The 19,443-nt window shown below is 47.0% G+C and overlaps 1 protein-coding gene across 1 annotated transcript; it reads left to right on the top strand.

The window, feature by feature from the left end:
- Positions 1-6: 6 nt before the first annotated feature.
- Positions 7-19,111, top strand: LOC132450675 (collagen alpha-3(IX) chain). Its single transcript, XM_060042680.1, has 34 exons — positions 7-34; positions 1,186-1,266; positions 1,801-1,818; positions 3,685-3,774; positions 4,628-4,663; positions 4,949-5,020; positions 5,556-5,600; positions 5,721-5,756; positions 6,122-6,145; positions 6,257-6,310; positions 6,446-6,517; positions 6,865-6,906; positions 7,617-7,673; positions 7,863-7,916; positions 8,807-8,860; positions 9,032-9,085; positions 9,213-9,266; positions 9,440-9,493; positions 9,608-9,661; positions 10,383-10,436; positions 10,855-10,908; positions 11,965-12,009; positions 12,110-12,163; positions 12,594-12,647; positions 13,821-13,874; positions 14,034-14,105; positions 14,217-14,252; positions 14,353-14,397; positions 14,907-14,939; positions 15,056-15,202; positions 15,935-15,989; positions 16,105-16,290; positions 16,875-16,961; positions 18,129-19,111. Exons 2-34 carry the CDS (start codon positions 1,201-1,203, stop codon positions 18,329-18,331), a joined length of 2,115 nt encoding a protein of 704 aa, XP_059898663.1. The 5' UTR covers positions 7-34; positions 1,186-1,200; the 3' UTR covers positions 18,332-19,111.
- The last annotated feature ends 332 nt before the right edge of the window (positions 19,112-19,443 follow it).

Genomic DNA, 19,443 nt, shown 5'->3' with positions numbered 1-19,443 from the left:
CCGCCTGGAGACGGACGCCGAGGCCTCTGTGGTGGTGAGTAGAGGCTCGGACAAACCTTTTTAGTAGCGTTGCTAATAATCGTTTAATTTTGTTTACGCTTTGATCCAAAGTGACAACAATTCATTCACACATTCGCACACCGAGCAAGGCGACAGCCAGCTCGTCAGGAGCAGTTAGGGTGAGGTGTCAGGGGACACCTCGACACTCGGGGGATCGAACTAGCACCTTCCGGTAACCAGTCAATCCGCTCTACCTCCTGAGCCACATCCCGTCGTACTGTAATTGAAAATGGCGTCAAGGCCAAGGCGTGCCGCCTTGAATGAAGTCAAGGCCAAACGCGTGGCCTTGAGTGTGGCACTCGCCTCCCGTTTACTTTGTATTGGACGCGTGCTGGACGCATGCTCGCGTGGGGCAAGGGATTGTGGGAAGGCTTGCGGCAGTCGGGTGATCACGGCAACTGTAAAGGGGAGGGACAAAAGTTTAACTTTGGTTAGCTTTATGAAGATGACCGCTTCTTGTAGCGAGTGTTCGGCCAATGCACTTAAATTACGTTTCGGATTTAGATGCAATAACTCTTGACTTTATTTCAGCCTATATCGGCTGAAATAAAGTCTGGGAGGGGGGGTTGTGTGACTAGGTGTGGTTGTTGGACTCACAACTTCCCGCTAACTTAATTGGAGTAGCGAAACAACCAAATCAAAACTCAGTGACAGCCTCTTTCCAGGTTATTAAAAGGTACTTTCTGAATCTCACCCTGGGTGTGGTGATGTCAGCAGAGGTTTTAGCGTTGTTACTCTCCTGCACGATACTGGTCATCAACTGTGCCACTACTTCCATCAGTAAAACGCTGCTTTCTGCCTCAGCAGCATCCAAACAAGTTGCTACGGTTTATTTGTGTGCTGAGCTGTGCTATAATTCTTAAGTGCTGCTGCTCCTGCAAAGCCTCTCAGCTGGGCTTTTGCTGGAAACAGAGCGAGAGTGAGTGACGAATGTTAATTCCTTCAGCACAATCAGTCTCGGAAGACCACGCGTTTAGAAAGACGTCCCGGGTTTTAACCCCCTAAAGAAACCGTTTTACCTGTGACTAAACATTTATGTAGAAACAAAAAGGGTATTTGGAAATGTGTTTATTTTAATGAACAATGACATTTTAAATTTCTGAAGCGCCTTTGTTTCTCTTTCAGTTTGAGCTCCAGTGGATGTTGATTCACTGTGACCCAAAGAGGGCTCAGAGGGAGAGCTGCAGCGAGCTGCCCGCCACTGAGGTACAGGCAAGATGGGGACAATGACCTGTTTGATTCCCTCACCATTTGTATGACTGCCCCCTCTTTATTTGGTTCAAGATGACAGGCGTCCCTGCTTCTTTCTGCCTCATTTGGCCAACTTTTTGCACACTTGCAAAACATGTTTGATTTCTAATGATACAAACCTTCACCCTAGTTGTTCTATACAGTAACACCTTTTATGAACATTGTTTATTTCCCTCTTTATAAACTGTACTTCCTATTTTTTTTGATCACCACTATTTTCAATAGTGGTTATGGCTATATTCTCTCCTGTAAGATGTATCCTCTCTGCCCTTCAAACACTTAAAAAAGACGATACATAGAGAATTGCAAAAACAATGTTGATTTATGTTAGAAGCTGAACATTTTATTTCTCGCTTCTAACATAAATCAACATATTAGAAGCAAAAACTGTTGTCAGTTTTGGCTTCTAATGAGACTTTTGGTTAAGGGTGGTTTGGTGCGACTGTTTTCACTAACTCCATATGTATCTGATTTTTCTTGCTTCTTCAGATGTTTGCCAATGCTGAGGTATTTATTTTTCTACTCTTCGGTGTGTTTTCTGTGTGTTTTTGTTTTTGGATCAAATCTTTTTTCTCTCAATCCCTGTCGCGCTTTTTCCTCATTTTCCTCTGCGTGCAGTCTGATGTTTTGTGGTGGTGTGTTTTTCTTCAAATGTTTGTTTGTTTGTGGATTTTGTTGTCTCGTAGTTTTTCTGTTTGTATCGATAAATACTTGTATGTTAGTTTGTCTGTTCATAAGGTACATGTTTTCATTGTTATCAGCACTGTGAACAGCCATAGCTTTGCTATGCATTGCTATGGGATGACCAGCAACTCAAAGGTCAAAGATCACCAATATTGACCTCCATGCAGATGATAGCAGAAATTAACCTTATGACAGCTAGAGAATCGGCTCACGGGATGATTCTCTTTACATTTACATTTTACATTTAGGGCATTTAGCAGATGCTTCCATCCAAAGCGATCTACATTTGTCGGAAGATGGTGAAACAATATATCGCTGTCGGTACAGTAAGGAGGTTCATAGAACCAAGGGAAAAGCATTAACAATCACTAGGTTAACCCATTCACTGTATGCAACAAAGATAGCTAGGAAAATATGCTACATAATGCTAAGTACTTTTATTTTTGCCAGGACGTACAACATACAATAAGTGGGTACATTAAGTGCCAGGACGTACAACACACAATCAGTGTGTGCATTACGTCTTTTAACTGGATTGGGGACAGAATATCACTGCTACAATTGTGAAGCACATGGACACAAACACGTCTGGTGTGTTCAAATCTTGAAATCTACGGTCAGTTTGATCCATGATAGACCCTCCTCACAGAGGAGTGGTAGACCCTCCTGATAGACCCTCCTCACAGAGGAGTGATAGACCCTCCTCACAGAGGAGTGGTAGACCCCCCTGATAGACCCTCCTGAAAGACCCTCCTCACAGAGGAGTGATAGACCCTCCTGATAGACCCTCCTCACAGAGGAGTGGTAGACCCCCCTGATAGACCCTCCTGAAAGACCCTCCTCACAGAGGAGTGATAGACCCTCCTGATAGACCCTCCTCACATAGGAGTGGTAGACCCTCCTGAAAGACCCTCCTCAAAGAGGAGTGGTAGACCCTCCTGAAAGACCCTCCTCACAGAGGAGTGATAGACCCTCTTCACAGAGGGTGATATTCTCCTCATAGCCCCTCTCTCAGAGGGGTGATAGTCTCCTCATAGCCCCTCTCACAGAGGGGTGATAGTCTCCTGATAGCCCCTCTCACAGAGGGGTGATAGTCTCCTGATAGCCCCTCTCTCAGAGGGGTGATAGTCTCCTCATAGCCCCTCTCTCAGAGGCCTCATAGCCCCTCTCTCAGAGGGGTGATAGTCTCCTCATAGCCCCTCTCTCAGAGGCCTCATAGCCCCTCTCTCAGAGGCCTCATAGCCCCTCTCTCAGAGGCCTCATAACCCCTTCTCTCAGAGGCCTCATAGCCCCTCTCTCAGAGGCCTCATAGCCCCTCTCTCAGAGGCCTCATAGCCCCTCTCTCAGAGGCCTCATAGCCCCTCTCTCAGAGGCCTCATAGCCCCTTCTCTCAGAGGCCTCATAGCCCCTTCTCTCAGAGGCCTCATAGCCCCTCTCTCAGAGGCCTCATAGCCCCTTCTCTCAGAGGCCTCATAGCCCCTTCTCTCAGAGGCCTCATAGCCCCTTCTCTCAGAGGCCTCATAGCCCCTTCTCTCAGAGGCCTGATAGCCCCTCTCTCAGAGGCGTCTCCGTAGGGTAAACATTCCCCGCTCATAACACTGACTCTGGGTCTGCTACCTTCTGCGTGCCGCTGTGTTCTGGTGCTCTCCGCCGTGGTAACGCTGCTCACCCTGTCCCTCCGTGTGCCAGCCGGACAAGGGATTCCAAGGACCCCCGGGCGCGCCCGGCCCCGAGGGCCCGCGGGGGCCCCAAGGGGAGAACGGCAGAGACGGGAGGGATGTGAGTAGGATCCTGTGTGTCTCAATGAACTGAATCTGTTTAGACTCTTGGCCTTTAGGACTTATTTGGAAATATTTATTAACATTTGAGCACATACATGCATACTGTTGTCTGAGTGGTCAATCAATAATACCGTATCAAAATAAAGTACTATGATCATAACTTCCAAACCTGTACATGAACTTTTCATGGCATAGCAATATGCAACAACTGATGGGAGAAAAATGCTGCAGGAATGATTGCCACGGGATATATATAAGTCTGAGCTCAGTGTTTGTCTGATGGAAACTTTTAGTACAGAAGTACTTCTTCCCAACTTTAGGTGTTTTGAATTTCCAAAAGGTCACTGGGAACCCATTTTAATGGGGTTTAACCTTAATGCAGCGGTCGGTACCCTGGGGTACGGTCTAATCACTGTCGGCTCCAGAGGGCGTTCCCCTGCATTTACATAATGAGGGACACATTAGTGCTGTCCGATAATTGAGACTTGAGAAGGAGTAGAGAAACAGAATAATTGTAGTGTCTATATTATATCAATAGACAAAGCAATACAAGCATAGAAAAACTAAAATACCACATGAAAAACACTTTAAGGGCGACTTTCAGATATTGTTGTGGCTATAGGGGAGTTCTACTGCAAGCTCAAAGGTAGTTTGTTGAACCCCCGTGTCTAAGGTCAACCTGTGGTCAGCCCCTATGCAGTCTCTAAGCATCTCTATTCAGCGTTATTTTGGAATGAAGCGTCTTCCAAAACGAAGTCATAGAACAAAACAGCACCATGAGCACGTTAAAAGTCATCAACGCAGCAGACCTCGCACCGACTAACACCTGGCTGGTCTGCTATCTCCCTCAGGGTCTCCCGGGGACAACTGGCAATCCCGGAGCAACTGTAAGTAAGCAGACGGTTGGGCCTATTTACTCTGTTTCTCGAAATCTCCCTCATCCTGCTCTCCCGTCATTCAGTTCCTCTGGTCCACACCAGAACATCTGACACTGCGGCTTCACGCCCGATTGCCCAGCGACATTACACCACTCTGATGCACTCCATGTTGACCGTCACCTCCTGCACCGTCGCCTAGCAACGGTGCCCTGCGACGTGCAGGGGCGAGATGAAGATGTTTTTATGGGTATCTTGTTTGTTGTGTCATCCCGTGCTGCTGCTTGTTCCCCTCAGGGCCCCAAGGGGGAGCAGGGGGAGATCGGCCTGCCGGGACAGAGGGGCCTGGGCGGCCTCCCGGGACCTGCTGTAGGCATCCTCCTCCCGTCACACGTCTTATTGTAGTGTGTGTGTGTGTGTGTGTGTGTGTGTGTGTGTGTGTGTGTGTGTGTGTGTGTGTGTGTGTGTGTGTGTGTGTGCGTGCGAGCATGGGTGTGAGCATGGGTGTGTTTGTGCATGCGTGTTGCATGCTAATTCGTGAGGTGAGATGTGTGCTATTAAGTTAGAGGGTTGTAACACACAGTTTGGAGCAACACGTTTGTGTGTGTGTTTCTTTAAGTGAGTTGATAAGCATGCATTTGAGTGAGACTGGTATCACGCTGTTTTATGAACATATGTGTGTGTGAGCATGTGTTTGAGCCTGTGTGTGCATCTGTTTAGTGTTTGCATGTGTATTAGTTAATTGTGTGCGCATTTTTGTGAGATTTTTTGTTGTTACATACTGATTTTATCACAATGTGTGAATGGGCTGGTGTGGCAGTCCTGTATATATGTGGATGACTGTGTTTTAAAGTAGAACGTATAGATAGTGTATGTGAGATGGTGATGTTCTTTCTGTACACAGGCGTCCCCTGGCTCAATGGGTCCAAGAGGGCCTGTCGGAGAAAGAGTAAGTAAACCTGAGATTAGAAGGGCATTTACTTTTATCTATGGTCGTGAGGCCGATTCCTATACAAACTCTAATATTATTCCTTCTCCTATCCTGATTGGTTTTTGTCTCTGATCACAGGGACTTCCTGGTTTTCCTGGCATAGCAGGACCCCCTGTAAGTGGAAAAGAAGACCAACTAATGCTAACAGACACACCACATAAAGCATATTCACCTATCACTAGTGTTCAGAATGTGTTCAGTTATTGCATCTCCAATCTAGGCTGTGAATAGATATTACATAGACATTGTGATAAGTCAAATAGACCACGGAATTAATGACATTACATTTGCTAACAAATTAATGAGTTTCACAATCTAAACTTTGCTGGCAGTTTTGCGACTAAGAAGTGGATACTGTTTCTGACAGTTGTGGTCCTACTGTCCATATTGGGACCGGAACGGGAGGCTTGGGTGATTGAATCGTCTTCCCAGCATTACAGCTGTACTCATATTCTGCTCTTGTTGCTTTTCCTCGACAGGGGCCGGCCACAGAAGGACCAGCTGTATGTGTTTGTCAGAGCTGCAGTATACTCTTCTACTTTAACCACAGACATCCTTTTTGACATTGAATATTACATCAAAATCCAACGTGGAGTAAACATCTGCATTCACAGGGAACCCCCGGGAAACCTGGAATTCCGGGAGACGAGGGGAACATCGGACCGGAGGTGAGATGGATGAATATCTGGAAGGTTCTTCAGGAATCCTTTTGATTGCTTTGGTCCTCAGTGATGACAACCAACCTCTAAAATACCAGTTTGCCAGTATGTGTCAGTTCAATCCCTGCTTGGCTCTTTTGGCAGGGCACCCCAGGTACCAGGGGGAGTAATGGCAACCCGGGTGTTCCCGGCCTTCCAGGACCACCGGGGCCTATGGTAAGCAGAGATGTCCCCTTGTTGGTCCTCTTCTCCAGTTAAACACTCTGCTGGGTCATGCTCTCGTGTCTCAGCCTGTTTTCTTTACCCCCTTCGTCTTCTTCATCTTCTTCAACGTCTGAATGGGCTCAAACGTCGTCTTGGTAAAAAGTGCAACCAACCGCCTGATTTCTCTGACTGGTGATGTCTGTAGTGGGTGATGTCGCTTCCGGTGTATGGGACGCACGCAGGGAAAGTGTGGGATACATGCCAATGTGTGTTTGTTCTGTTCACCCTCTGGGAGTTTTCCTCGCGGGGACATCTAAACCTTCAGTTTTAGATGTGGTTCTCCCTGCTGTGTGTTCTAGGGGCCTCCTGGTGTCGGCAGCCCCGAGGGGAGTGGGGAACCTGTGAGTGTGTTTTTTTTACCTTCCAGCCTGTCTACAGAGCAGACTTCTTCTGTGTGTGCGCATGCAAGCGGTTCACGGTGCATGTATGTCGGTGGATTAAGGATCACGCCATCGGAGAGCTGCGAGAAAAAAACAACAACTCTCCTTTGGGAAGACTGCAGTCAAATTTGGTTTACTGTCTCGCCTCTCTCGATCCTTTCTAGTCAATTATATTTCAAGTTGAAAATGTGTACATTTTGTCAAAGTTTTAAGGGCACGTTTACGGTTTCCGTCTGACTCGTCTTCTCGTCTTGTCTGTCTTCTTGCTGGTTGGTCCGCCTGCATCTCTCTCTCTCTCTCTCTCTCTCTCTCTGGTTCTCACTCTCTCGCTCTCTCTCTCTCTGGTTCTCTCTCTGGTTCTCTCTCTCTCTCTCTCTCTCTCTCTCTCTCTCTCTCGCTCTCTCTCTCTCTCTCTCTCGCTCTCTCTGGTTCTCACTCTCTCGCTCTCTCTCTCTCTCGCTCTCTCTGGTTCTCACTCTCTCGCTCTCTCTCTCTCGTTCTCTCTATCTCTATCTCTCTGGTTCTCTCTCTCTCTCTGTCTCTCGTTCTCTCTCTCTCTCTCTCTCTCTCTTTCTCTCTCTCTCTCTCTCTCTCTCTCTCTCTCTCTCTCTCTCTCTCTCTCTCTCTCTCTCTCTCTCTCTCTCTCTCCGTCTATCTCCTGATGTGTGCAGTGTCCAGCTGCTTGCCCCGCAGGACCACAAGGACTGGCAGGGCTTCCAGGCATGAAGGTGAGGGAACGTCTAACAAAGGTCAATCAGTCAATAGTTCACGGCTAAGCCAAGCGTTCCTCCCAATTCCCTCCTGTTCCCGTGCTCTTCAGGCAATATTGTAAAGTTTCCGTTCAGCTCTCCAGCACTGTCCATTTCTTGAGTTGATTGGGTTTTTGGGGTGTTGACTGCTCTCCTGTTCCCCACCAGGGACACAAAGGTAGCGATGGGGACCCTGGGACACCCGGCACAGACGGAGCACAAGTAGGTGTTTTCTTTTGGTTTATTCACACAAATGAAACCTGCAGTATAAGTTTCCCCACTAGTAACTTTCTAACTAATAGCTACAGCTTCAGCCATATAATTTCCCCAAAGAGATGCTCCCATGGTGGAGGACATCATAATTTATGAACAACGATTTATCGAGAAAAACATTCCCTGTATGGGTTAACTTGGATGGTCAGGGTTTTATTTGAAAGAAACGTCCGAGACAGTAAGTTCAGATGTATATTTAATGATGTAGATAGCTGTGGTAGAAAAGTAACATAATGCAATGACAAAATAGTTTCAATATTCTATCCCTTATTGGTAATCATAAGGCTTTTTCTGTGCCTCCTAAACTATATCTTAAACTGATATTTCCACGGTTATGTCTCTGTTTACTTTCCCTTAATGGGTGTATCCTAGGCTGATGATATGGACTAGAAGATGTTGGAATTAGATGCTAGAAGAACCAATGGTGCCCAGGAGTAGCTTGGGATATTGATTGTTGTTGACTAATACTACAACTTCTTCAAGCTACATTAGCAAAGCTTTTATGTCAACTATGAAAAGGTTTTTGCTGCTACGCTCAGGATCCCTCCTTCAGTAAGCATATACAAAGTTGCTACATTAAGTCATGCATGCATACAAAATGTAGGTAGCCCTTCTAACCCAGTCCCACCAATGTAAGGGAACTAAAGATAAATCGGTGGCTAAGAAAGTAGAATATCCCCCTCCTGTACCCGTGATGAATGAGGCAGACAGTGCGGCAATAAGGTGTTGACGAATAGCGCGTCGTTTATTTTCAAACTTCAAGGAAATGATGTAAAACCTTTTCCCCGTAGCATGGAACAAGGCTCTAATGGGATTATTATTCATCCACTCATCTCCAGGGAGCAGACGGACTTCCCGGGGCTGCAGGTCCTCAAGGACACATGGGCGACGACGTAAGAGGCGGCATCTCCAACACCACTGTAGTTCTTCATAAATCATAGCCTGTATTGATCACCAATGCTGCAGCATGGGCTCCACACAGGCTATAATTGTTGTCCTGTGTCAGGAACCAGATACCCAACCAAGTGTAACTGTGTCAACTAACGCTTTCCCCCTGTATCTAGGGACAAAGAGGGCCCATTGGATTGTCGGGAACAGCGGGCGAAAAAGGAGATAGAGTAAGATAAACAATCCCATGCTTTCGTCATTGCTTCAAATGCAGAGCTGAGGCGTTCCCTCCGTTCAGAGGCCCCACGGCGGCCCCAGCGGACGGCTGACTCTCTCGCTCTGTCTGCTTGTTTCCAGGGTCCTCCTGGTTTTAATGGCAACGTGGGTCCGACTGGGCCGCCCGGAAATCCCGTAAGTCAGTCTCACTTGGATCCGCTCCGTATCCACCGCGCTTCCAAGACACGCTTCCCTTTGTTTGTTCCCTCAAAAGGGAAGGCTTTTGATATGGTACAGTGTGTGAAACGCAGATTGACTCTCTCCGAGATGCTGACAATGCGATGTGGTTTGCGTTTCTGCTACGCTAGGGTGTGGAAGGTGTACGAGGACGTCAGGGTTTGGAGGGTCCTAAGGGGGATGAGGTGAGAAGACAATTCCTCCCCTATGGTCCTTTTTATCGGTGAGCTACTGTGGCTGCCTCTTCACATCTAAGCCAGTGGATTTAAAGCTCCCTCTACCCCCGTGTGTATCATTAGGGAGCGGTCGGGTCACCAGGCGAGCAGGGTATCCAAGGAGACAAAGGAGAAACCGTAAGAAACCAAGCATAATATGCTTCTTCAACACCAACATCTCATTCATCTCCAATGGCTGCTTCCGTGCTCTTATATCTGCCTTGTGCTGCCTGCCAGCCCTTATAAGTGGACCGATAACAACTGGAAAAACACATTGATCCTTTTTAAAGTTTTCCCATGTTAACTCTGTTATTAGCAAGCAATGGAATACAAATTACATTCAAATATTATCAATAGAATAGGTGAAGTAGACGCATAGTAAATCAATCACATAGGATAACTCAAGACTGGATTGCTGTGGGTTACCAGATGTGCCCTCCTTCACAGTGTTCACGTTATGTGACATCAAGCCTGTTCAGAATTCAACACCACAGCGTGCGTCCAAAAAAGAGGAGGCCACTTTAATTTAGGTAATAAAGGAATGTTGTGTTTGCCCTCTAAGCTAAGCAGATTTGAGTTACTGTCTCGGTGATGAGGCCCGTGGGTGGTGGTGGGAACAGAATACATATTTGAATGCAGCGTATGAATGGGGTTCACTTGCAGGCAGCCAAGCACTTACAAATCTCCACCACTCACGCTGCCGTTTGTACTTTTATGATCTATGGCCTCATTTCCATTTGCTGTAAACATTGTCCTCTCCAAAGGAGAGAGAGAGGGGAGCGAACTGAAGTGCACAGGATTCTACCGGTACCATGTGGCTCTGTTTGTGTAAGTAATCACTGATGTTGTTGTGGATCAGGGGGAAGCCGGCAAAGATGGCATGGATGGTATCCCCGGTGTGGACGGGAGCAAGGTGATTTCCTGCCTCACACACACAAGCACATGCACGCACACACACACGCGTGCATACAAACGCACCCACGCGCGCACGCATGAGCACGCATGCACACACAACACAGATACAATCACGTACAGTACTCACATACTCACACTGGCACACACACATTCTACTATACAAACTCTTCGACACAATGTTGAGTGTGTTTGTGAAAGACACATTGATGCATGCTGCTGTACAAACTCTTGGACACACACCTGTGTGTGTGTGTGTGTGTGTGTGTGTGTGTGTGTGTGTGTGTGTGTGTGTGTGTGTGTGTGTGTGTGTGTGTGTGTGTGTGTGTGTGTGTGTGTGTGTGTGTGTGTGTGTGTGTGTGTGTGTGTGCGTCCCTATGAAAGACATATTAATCCATGCTGCTAATCTACTGCCACAGGGAGAGGCTGGCGTTGCAGGAATCGTTGGTGTCAGGGGCATTGTGGGAATCCCGGTGAGTACTTTTTTGTTGTTTTTACAAATTATTTCATTAGTGATTTAGAGAAGGGCTGTGTAAAATGATGACACAATTGAATTTGTCTACACATACAAGGGAGGTGATCTAAAGTACGATACATATTTGCATCTACACAAATTATGCAGCAGGCCAATATCGATATTTTTTGTTGTTTTGTGAATTAATACTTTCCTGCGGTAATATGTTTGAAATAATGGACACAAATAAACCACATTATGGGCACAGGGGACAGAAGGCCATGGCTTTGGGTAATGCAGACCATATAAAACTAGAGGTCTCATCCCTGTTCTGCATACACAGCTCTGCACAGAGGATTTACGTTCTCCAGACAGCGATCTTTCACGATGTGCGGAGGAAGCAGAAGTGTCTTATATTAGAAAATGGCAGAGTGAGACTGTCCTTCTTTAATGCTAGGTTTCTGAATCTGTCTGCTTAACCAGTAATGAACTGGTTTCAGAGGACCATCCTTCATCTGTAGAAAGAAGCCCATGAATGAACTAATCAATGGCTCACTATTTCATTGAGTCTCAATGAAATAGTGAGCCATTGTTCTCAATTGTCGCAGATTTTTGTTAGCTCCATGTTTATAACCTACATCATTGATAACTGCAACATCGGTAAATGATTATTGTAATTATTTTTGTGTCGTGACCTGATGACACGTTTGGGTCCGGAGGCTACACTAGTTGAGAACCACTTTGCTCAACGACTAAATACTGTGAATACAATTGTGTATGCCGTGATATGCACAACATTAAAACTGATTGACTCCTTCAATAAGGCAAACACCCAGAACTATTATAGCCAAGTTTGGCTTTTATGGTTAATCAATGGCCCTATAACTCCCCTGGCGCCTGATTTGGCTGTGTTCCATGTAATATGAGAGAGAAGCTTCTGGTTCGGAGCAGAAAAGACCCACTGTATACAAGAGGGGCCGGATTAGTGCGAAGAGAAACACTTTCATTGACTTTATGTCCCAATGACAAATTGCTTTGTTTCTCTGTGGTGTTTTCCTATTTCTCCTTCCACCAGGGCCTTCCAGGGAAACAGGGAGGGGTTGGACCCACTGGAGAGAAGGTAATTTAAACTGCCTGTCTATTAGTTTCATGTGGCATGTGGCTGATGTTATTTTTGAAAATGTAATGCATTTCTTACATTCATGTTACGTATATTTCAGGGAGATCTGGGTGCTGAGGGAGCTGTGGGGCCAGTCGGACTATCTGGAAAGGCGGTGAGCGTTTCGGATCACTTTGTTAGGCTTTACCCTCAAGTACTATGCATACACTGGGATTTGTAACCATGCAGTCTGAAACCACAAATCCTTTTGTATACCTTGGATACTCCCTGAGCCAAACAGTATCTGATCTTGCTATCCTTCAATTGGATATTCATCTTTGCGTTATTTGGGGAATGACTGCTAGGTTCCCCTTCATCAGTATCAAGAAACAGAGATGACATTGTCCCGAAACGTTGTCCCTTAGTGTTTTACTAATGAGTGCTGGGGGGACAGCCTCTTGTAGCATCATCTCTACCCGGGACCTCCAGCTCATTCAGTCTCATGTCTCTGAAGCATTCTCATTCATACCGACACCCACACGGAGCACACGTTTTGACATCTCCTCATTTCCACAATACTCTCTCTCTCTTTCCATTTTTTCTAGGGCGAGCAAGGAGAGCCAGGAGAGGATGGAAAACCAGGAGCCAAGGGGGCCACAGTGGGTTATTCCTTCCTCTTTCTCCCCCACACGTCGGCAGAGTTAGACTCCACTAAATTGAGTTGAGGACAGACACTTGAGGAGGTTACAGCTTTAAGCGTTCACCGTTACTGCTCTACTTCCCCTTGGCACTCTCGGAAAGGTTTCTCAAATGGGCCAGCTAAATGTCATGACTTGATCTTAAGAGGGGCTGCAGGATCAATTTACCAGCTATAATTTGAGTGTAATTTTGAATAAAATAGAACATCCTCATTTTATTGTGACTGCAGAGTTCAGCGAAACGGAGTCAGTCAAATTCTGATTTGAACTCAAACTTGACCACTTTGAGTGGTTAGTATCAATAAGATATAAAAGTCTTTTATACAAGTAGTGCGGTTAGGAACACGTATACAAAGGTGCAGTTGTAATGTAGACAACTGTGCAGAGCTCTATGAGTGAAACTGTTGTATACACACAGCCACACAGTCGCAGGTCCCAAACCACTGGGTCAGTGTTTGACAGTGTGTGATTAAGAGGATCTCATCCCACCACCGTGACTCAACCCCACCCTATCTCCACCCCAACCCCTACCCCACCCTATCTCCACACCTACCCCTACCCCACCCTATCTCCACACCTACCCCTACCCCACCCTATCTCCACCCCAACCCCTACCCCACCCTATCTCCACACCTACCCCTACCCCACCCTATCTCCACCCCCACCCTATCTCCACCCCAACCCCTACCCCACCCTATCTCCACACCTACCCCTACCCCACCCTATCTCCACCCCCACCCTATCTCCACCCCCACCCCTACCCCACCCTATCTCCACCCCCACCCTATCTCCACCCCAACCCCTACCCCCACCCTATCTCCACCCCCACCCTATCTCCACCCCAATCCCTACCCCCACCCTATCTCCACCCCAATCCCTACCCCCACCTTATCTCCACCCCCACCCTATCTCCACCCCAATCCCTACCCCCACCTTATCTCCACCCCCACCCTATCTCCACCCCAATCCCTACCCCCACCTTATCTCCACCCCCACCCTATCTCCACCCCAATCCCTACCCCCACCTTATCTCCACACCTACCCCCACCCTATCTCCACCCCAATCCCTACCCCCACCTTATCTCCACACCTACCCCAACCCTATCTCCACCCCCACCCTATCTCCACCCTCAGGGGGAATCCGGGAAGCAGGGGCCGCTGGGGGCAGAAGGCCCACAGGGCGTCCAGGTGAGCGGCTGCACCCCACGTGACCCTTGACCTCCCCTTTGACCCAGAGCTCATCAGGCTTCTCGCTATAGAGCCCCTGTGTGGACTCGCAGTGTGGCGAGGGTCTTCAGGTGAAAGAGACCGCCAACTGGCCTTCTGTTGTGTTTGTCTCCCTGACAGGGGGACAAAGGGGACAAGGGGGACACCGGTGCAATGGGGATAAAGGGCCACACTGGACTCAAAGGAGATCAGGTGAGACTGCTCAGCTAGTCACAGCGTGGCTCGTGGTTCATTGAGAGGTGATGGGAGGACGGGTTCGTCCAACATGCCGTTTCATGTGATCTTGTGGGTTTTGTTCTGCAGGGGCCAATGGGTCCATCCGGCCAGAAAGGAAGTGAGGTACAGAACCGCGTCCCACACACGTGTCTACAGAGTTGGAAACACTTTACACCGCTGCAGAGCGACTGCGAATGCTAATTCAACTGCTTTGTATTCACAGGGAGATAATGGTGCTTCTGGAGATCCCGGAATTAAGGGCGACCAGGTGAGATGTCTTGATTAAAGAGATACTATGGAACTCATGGCCAGCATTGCCAACAGAGAGCAATGGTTATTTGGCACAAAGTTGGCAAAGAGCATCTTCGTGCCAAAAAAAAATCAAACAGCAACTCTGCCTTAAACCAAATGTTAGTAGGATCCCTTTGATTAATCTACTAAATTTACTAAACATTAGTTTGGACGTCCCATCCTCTCGTTGTAATTCATCACTATTACTGGTCTCAGACCAACTTGACTTGGACAGAATGCCTTGGCGATCAAGACGTTGATGGATTGCTTTTAGTTTATTCACGTTAAATAAATTACGTACATAGGTATGAACAAAAACCAAATGGTGCATTGATAAGTTACGTAGCAGAGCGTACACTTTCTCTACAGCTTCTCAAGGACTCCTCGTCTTCTTAGGTCATGACCTATGCCAAGTTGTTCATAACACACAGTCAGAAGTAAAGAGATGTATTTTCTGACTCGCCATATTGTTTTTGTGTCTTTCAGGGGCCTCCTGGTGTTTCTGGCGTTAGGGGAGAGGTATTACAACGTTTCATCCCATTGGATGTACTGTAGTACATTGTAGACTACAGTGTGAGCACACGTAGCCCAGGCTGAGTCAGTGCGGCTAACATTAGCTTCTCTGCCCCCTGCAGCTCGGGGCAAAGGGCAACCGAGGAGCGACAGGGGCCGACGGCAGGCCGGGTCAGCCAGGACACGAGGGCCAGCACGGGCCCATCGGACCCCGAGGCTTGGAGGGAGAGAGCGGCATCCCCGGGGCCCCAGGACCCAGGGGCCTACCTGTACGTCTTTAGAACACCAACACACACACACACACACACGCACACGCACACACACGCACACGCACACACACACACACACACACACACACACACACACACACACACACACATACAGCAGTATATGGTGTGTGATGTGTGTGTGTGTGTGTGTGTGCGCGCACACACACACACACACACACACACACACACCCTATACTGCTGTATGTCTACTTAGTATTACTCACAGGAGAGACGCGACCCCCTGGGGCTTTAGCTATGTGGGTGTTCTTCAGAAGGCCAGCGTCTGTATTCATCTATTCTGTATCTATCCGTGTTCAGTTTTGGAGCAGCGAACTGTACTGCACTACACCAACCTCTGCTGCTATTACTGGACGGCTTGGCCGCCTACACGCTTCTTTGATTGAAATAAATAAACTTTCCTGCTATTTTGTAAATGGTACTTGGCAGAATGAGGCAGGGTCATCTCTGAGCTACCATGCCTTCTCAAGCATTTCTTTATTCCGCAGCATGAGGCCATTGCTACCACTGAATCCCAGTGTGTCCTCACTGAACAGAGCTAATAGAGTAGTCTAACCAAGAAATATGAACAGGATTTCATCTATTTATGATCATCGATTAAGCTCATTTCACATACCAAAGCCCTGTTTTCCCATTGATGAAAAGGTCAGGTTGTTTGGCCAAAAATTGTGGATTCGTATTTAAGTGTATGTTTCTTTCCACTTCTCGTCATAGGGTCCTAAAGTGAACGACGACAAGCTAAGAGACCTTTGCTCAGTCATTGTTGAAGGTATGTATTTTCCAGCTTCAACTTATTATAAAAAGAATCATAATCATCCCTACAAGTTATCTGTAGGTCCAAATTATCCTCACTAATGTTTTTGTACTTTTGCATGTCTGGTCAGAACAACTACTAGAATTCAGGAAAGAGATGATGAAGAGACCAGCAGCACTGGGCTCACCTGGTACCCCTGGACTAGTTGGCCCCCCTGGCCCCAGCGGGCCCCCAGGAGCAAATGGAGAGCAAGGTCTCATGGGCCTCAAAGGGCCTCCGGGCTACTTTGGACTTCCTGGTATTCCTGGAAAGAAAGGTCAGATTTGATGTTGCTCCTCTCCTCTTTATAAAGTTGTGTAATTTAGTATGCCAGAAACATAGCTTTCTTTGACTTTGTTTGTTTCTCGTTGAATGCGGAAGATTTCCACCGTGGGAGTAGAACAGACCACAAGTAGATCCAGCATTGTGCTCTGCCTACAGACCCACACAATGCACCTGTCACTTGAGTTCTAAATGTGTAAAGAATAAAAATTCATCGACCAACCGCTCGGCCATTCTAAAGGACTGTGATGGTGGAGCGCTTCGTCACACAAGGTGTCATGTGCCCGGGCTGGACAGGAAGTGTTGCAAAACACCTCTTGTTATAAATATGAATATACCTCCTTTTCAAATAAGTTTGATTTGAAGTGACGGCTGCAGTGAGCATACATACACAGTGCAGGTTTATGCATCGATGACGTCAAACGAGGACTCATCTGAGCACTGCCGCAGGTCTTTCACAGTTCCTCCCCTTCCTCACCCACCCGGCTGCAAAAGACGAGTGGAAGGACGAGGCGTCTGCCCCTGATCACACCGCAACGTCGTTGCCCCTGACATGCGCTGTCTTGTTCCCCCCGGCAGGTGAAGCCGGGACCCAGGGAGGGAAGGGAGACGCGGGAGAGAACGGCGTTGGAGTCAAGGGAAGCTCTGGAGAGCCGGGCACTCAAGGTAAACAACGACAACACGCAACACGTGTCTATGTTTGTCTCATAGACCCTAAGCACACCTGCCAGGCAAAAATATGTGCGCTCCACATGGTAGACACACACACACACACACACACACACACACACACACACACACACACACACACACACACACACACACACACACACACACACACACACACACACACACACACACACATACTGTATCTACTAGAAATCTGACATGTGCGGTCACATCCCAAACCATAATATGTGGTACACCCAGAATAAGTGATAAAATCGTTACTCAAGTCCTATTATCTCATGAGCCAAGTTGGCCCCGTGAAGATTGGAGCTGAAATGGAGGGCCAACTAGTGCCTACGCAAATGGAGCTATCAAATGCCGTTGCGTTTATATTGAGTTGGGAGCAGGAATCTAATCGCGCGGAGTCACCGGGAGACACGTGATGAGATAAATAGGCTCACTATACCCATCAGGGACAGGAGAGTTTGAGGCTCACAAAGATTTAAATCCTATGAACATGGTGCACTAACAACCAATTGCACGAAAAACATAGTTTGATCAAAACCTAACAGAAACAATCAGCTTGCTGTATTTTGATTAACACATGGAGTTACGTCACATAGTTCAACAAGATCAGCCGAGTGCGTCTTGGAACCCCGTTCAACTCTGATGCAATGGGGATATACAAGTATATATAAAATACTAAGTCTGCTCAGGGCTTTAGTGTTATGCAGAGCGAGAAAAGGGGGTTGCAAATTACAATTTAAACATATAGTGCTGTTTGTATTGCTTATCAATGCCACCCAGACAGGCCTGCATGGTACAGCAAGAGCTGTATATCTGCAACGTCTGGCTCAGCTCACAAAGCATATCCTAATTTATCCTCTTATATTGAATGACGCAGTGGCGGAGGACTCCACTTCCAGGTCTAAGAGCACAACCCCATATGATCTCTGTAACATACCGTACCAATAAGGCTAGACTGAACTCTGGACCTGAGCCAGTACATTACATACCCAGATGAACTAAACAAACACAGAATGCCATCCCGCTGCCGTCTGTTGCTAGGGACAACAGTTAACACCTCATGCGTATGCTGCTAATATACTAATGTGATGATATGAATGTCTTTATTTTAACCCTTCCTCAACACCTCCGTCGTAGGTCCAGCAGGGACTCCCGGTGTCGGGCTGGACGGCAAGAACGGCGCCCGCGGGGAGACAGGGGCCTCCGGCGCCCCAGGCTCACCGGGGCCCCGGGGGGCCACGGGCCCCACAGGACTTTGCGACCCCTCCACCTGCATAGGCAGATCGCCCCCACTCTACATGCTCGCTGGAAGGAAGTCCTCCAGCTACAAAAACCAATGAGACAGAAAAAATAACAATATATATATATATATATAAATAAAATACAAGATGGTTCAAAATGGTGAACCTCCACGCCACGTGGTCCCCCCCCCCCCCTGTTCGGCAGGGGTCTGGGAGAAACAATTTTTCTTTTCAGTTTTAAATGCCTTCATTCAAATTGTGGATCAAAAGAGACACAGGGATTACAGAGACACAATTATAGAGTACACAATGGACATTTAAAAATTGCACAACCTGATTTTTATCTGACTACCACTGACAAAGGAAACCTCACACGCATACACTCACACATCCCTCTGTCCATCTCTCGTTCCCTCTTGATACGCTGGGCCCAGTACGAGGCAGCTTTACATTGATTGACCTCGCAAAAATTGTGTCTGCGCTCCCCCTTTCTGCATTTTCAGCAGAAATAACAAGGCCTTTGTTGTAAAGCAGTTAAAAGGCACAACTGAATGATGTTTATTTTACACCTGTTGTTTTCAATTCCATTAACACACCTCAATGTGTTTTCCTTTAAAGTGTACATTCAGCATTGATACACAGCAAGATATCATCTATATTTCCTTCTCATTGCCTGATGGACTACCACATATATTAACAAAAACAGCTGCATACGTTGCAGTAGAACAAGCTTTGGAATCGCATCATAATTACCAAAGAAATGACCAGGCATAATGTTACAATTATAAAATGAAGTCATCCCCAGCCACTTGAGATTATAGGTTCTTTTTTTTTTTTTATAGGTCTTTCAAATAATGTAATAAAATGGGTTTTTGACAAGTTGCTTGGATGATCTTAATCTATTTCAACCACCAAGTCTCCATGATTGAAACATGAACAGGCACCACCATGAGGGTACGATTGTTCATGCGCTGTAAAAGAATAGGCCATTGGGTTTGTCTCATCACTGCGTCGCGGGCGCTGTATGGTTCTTGATGGGGTGGATCAGGGCTACAGGCTCCAGATCCACTGTTGAAGGCAATCCGCCTCAATCTGTTTGTTTTCCTAAACTGTGTTTGCTGTCAAACGAATGCGTTCAGTCAAAACACAATCTTTTCCACAAAGAACATCCAAAGTTTTTTGTCGTTATACAGTACATACACAACAGTCCC

The sequence above is a fragment of the Gadus macrocephalus genome, chromosome 22 (assembly GCF_031168955.1).
Source record: "Gadus macrocephalus chromosome 22, ASM3116895v1".
Classification (NCBI taxonomy): Eukaryota; Metazoa; Chordata; class Actinopteri; order Gadiformes; family Gadidae; genus Gadus; species Gadus macrocephalus.
Note: the sequence above shows the minus strand (reverse complement) of the source record. Positions and strands in the feature narration are given on the sequence as shown.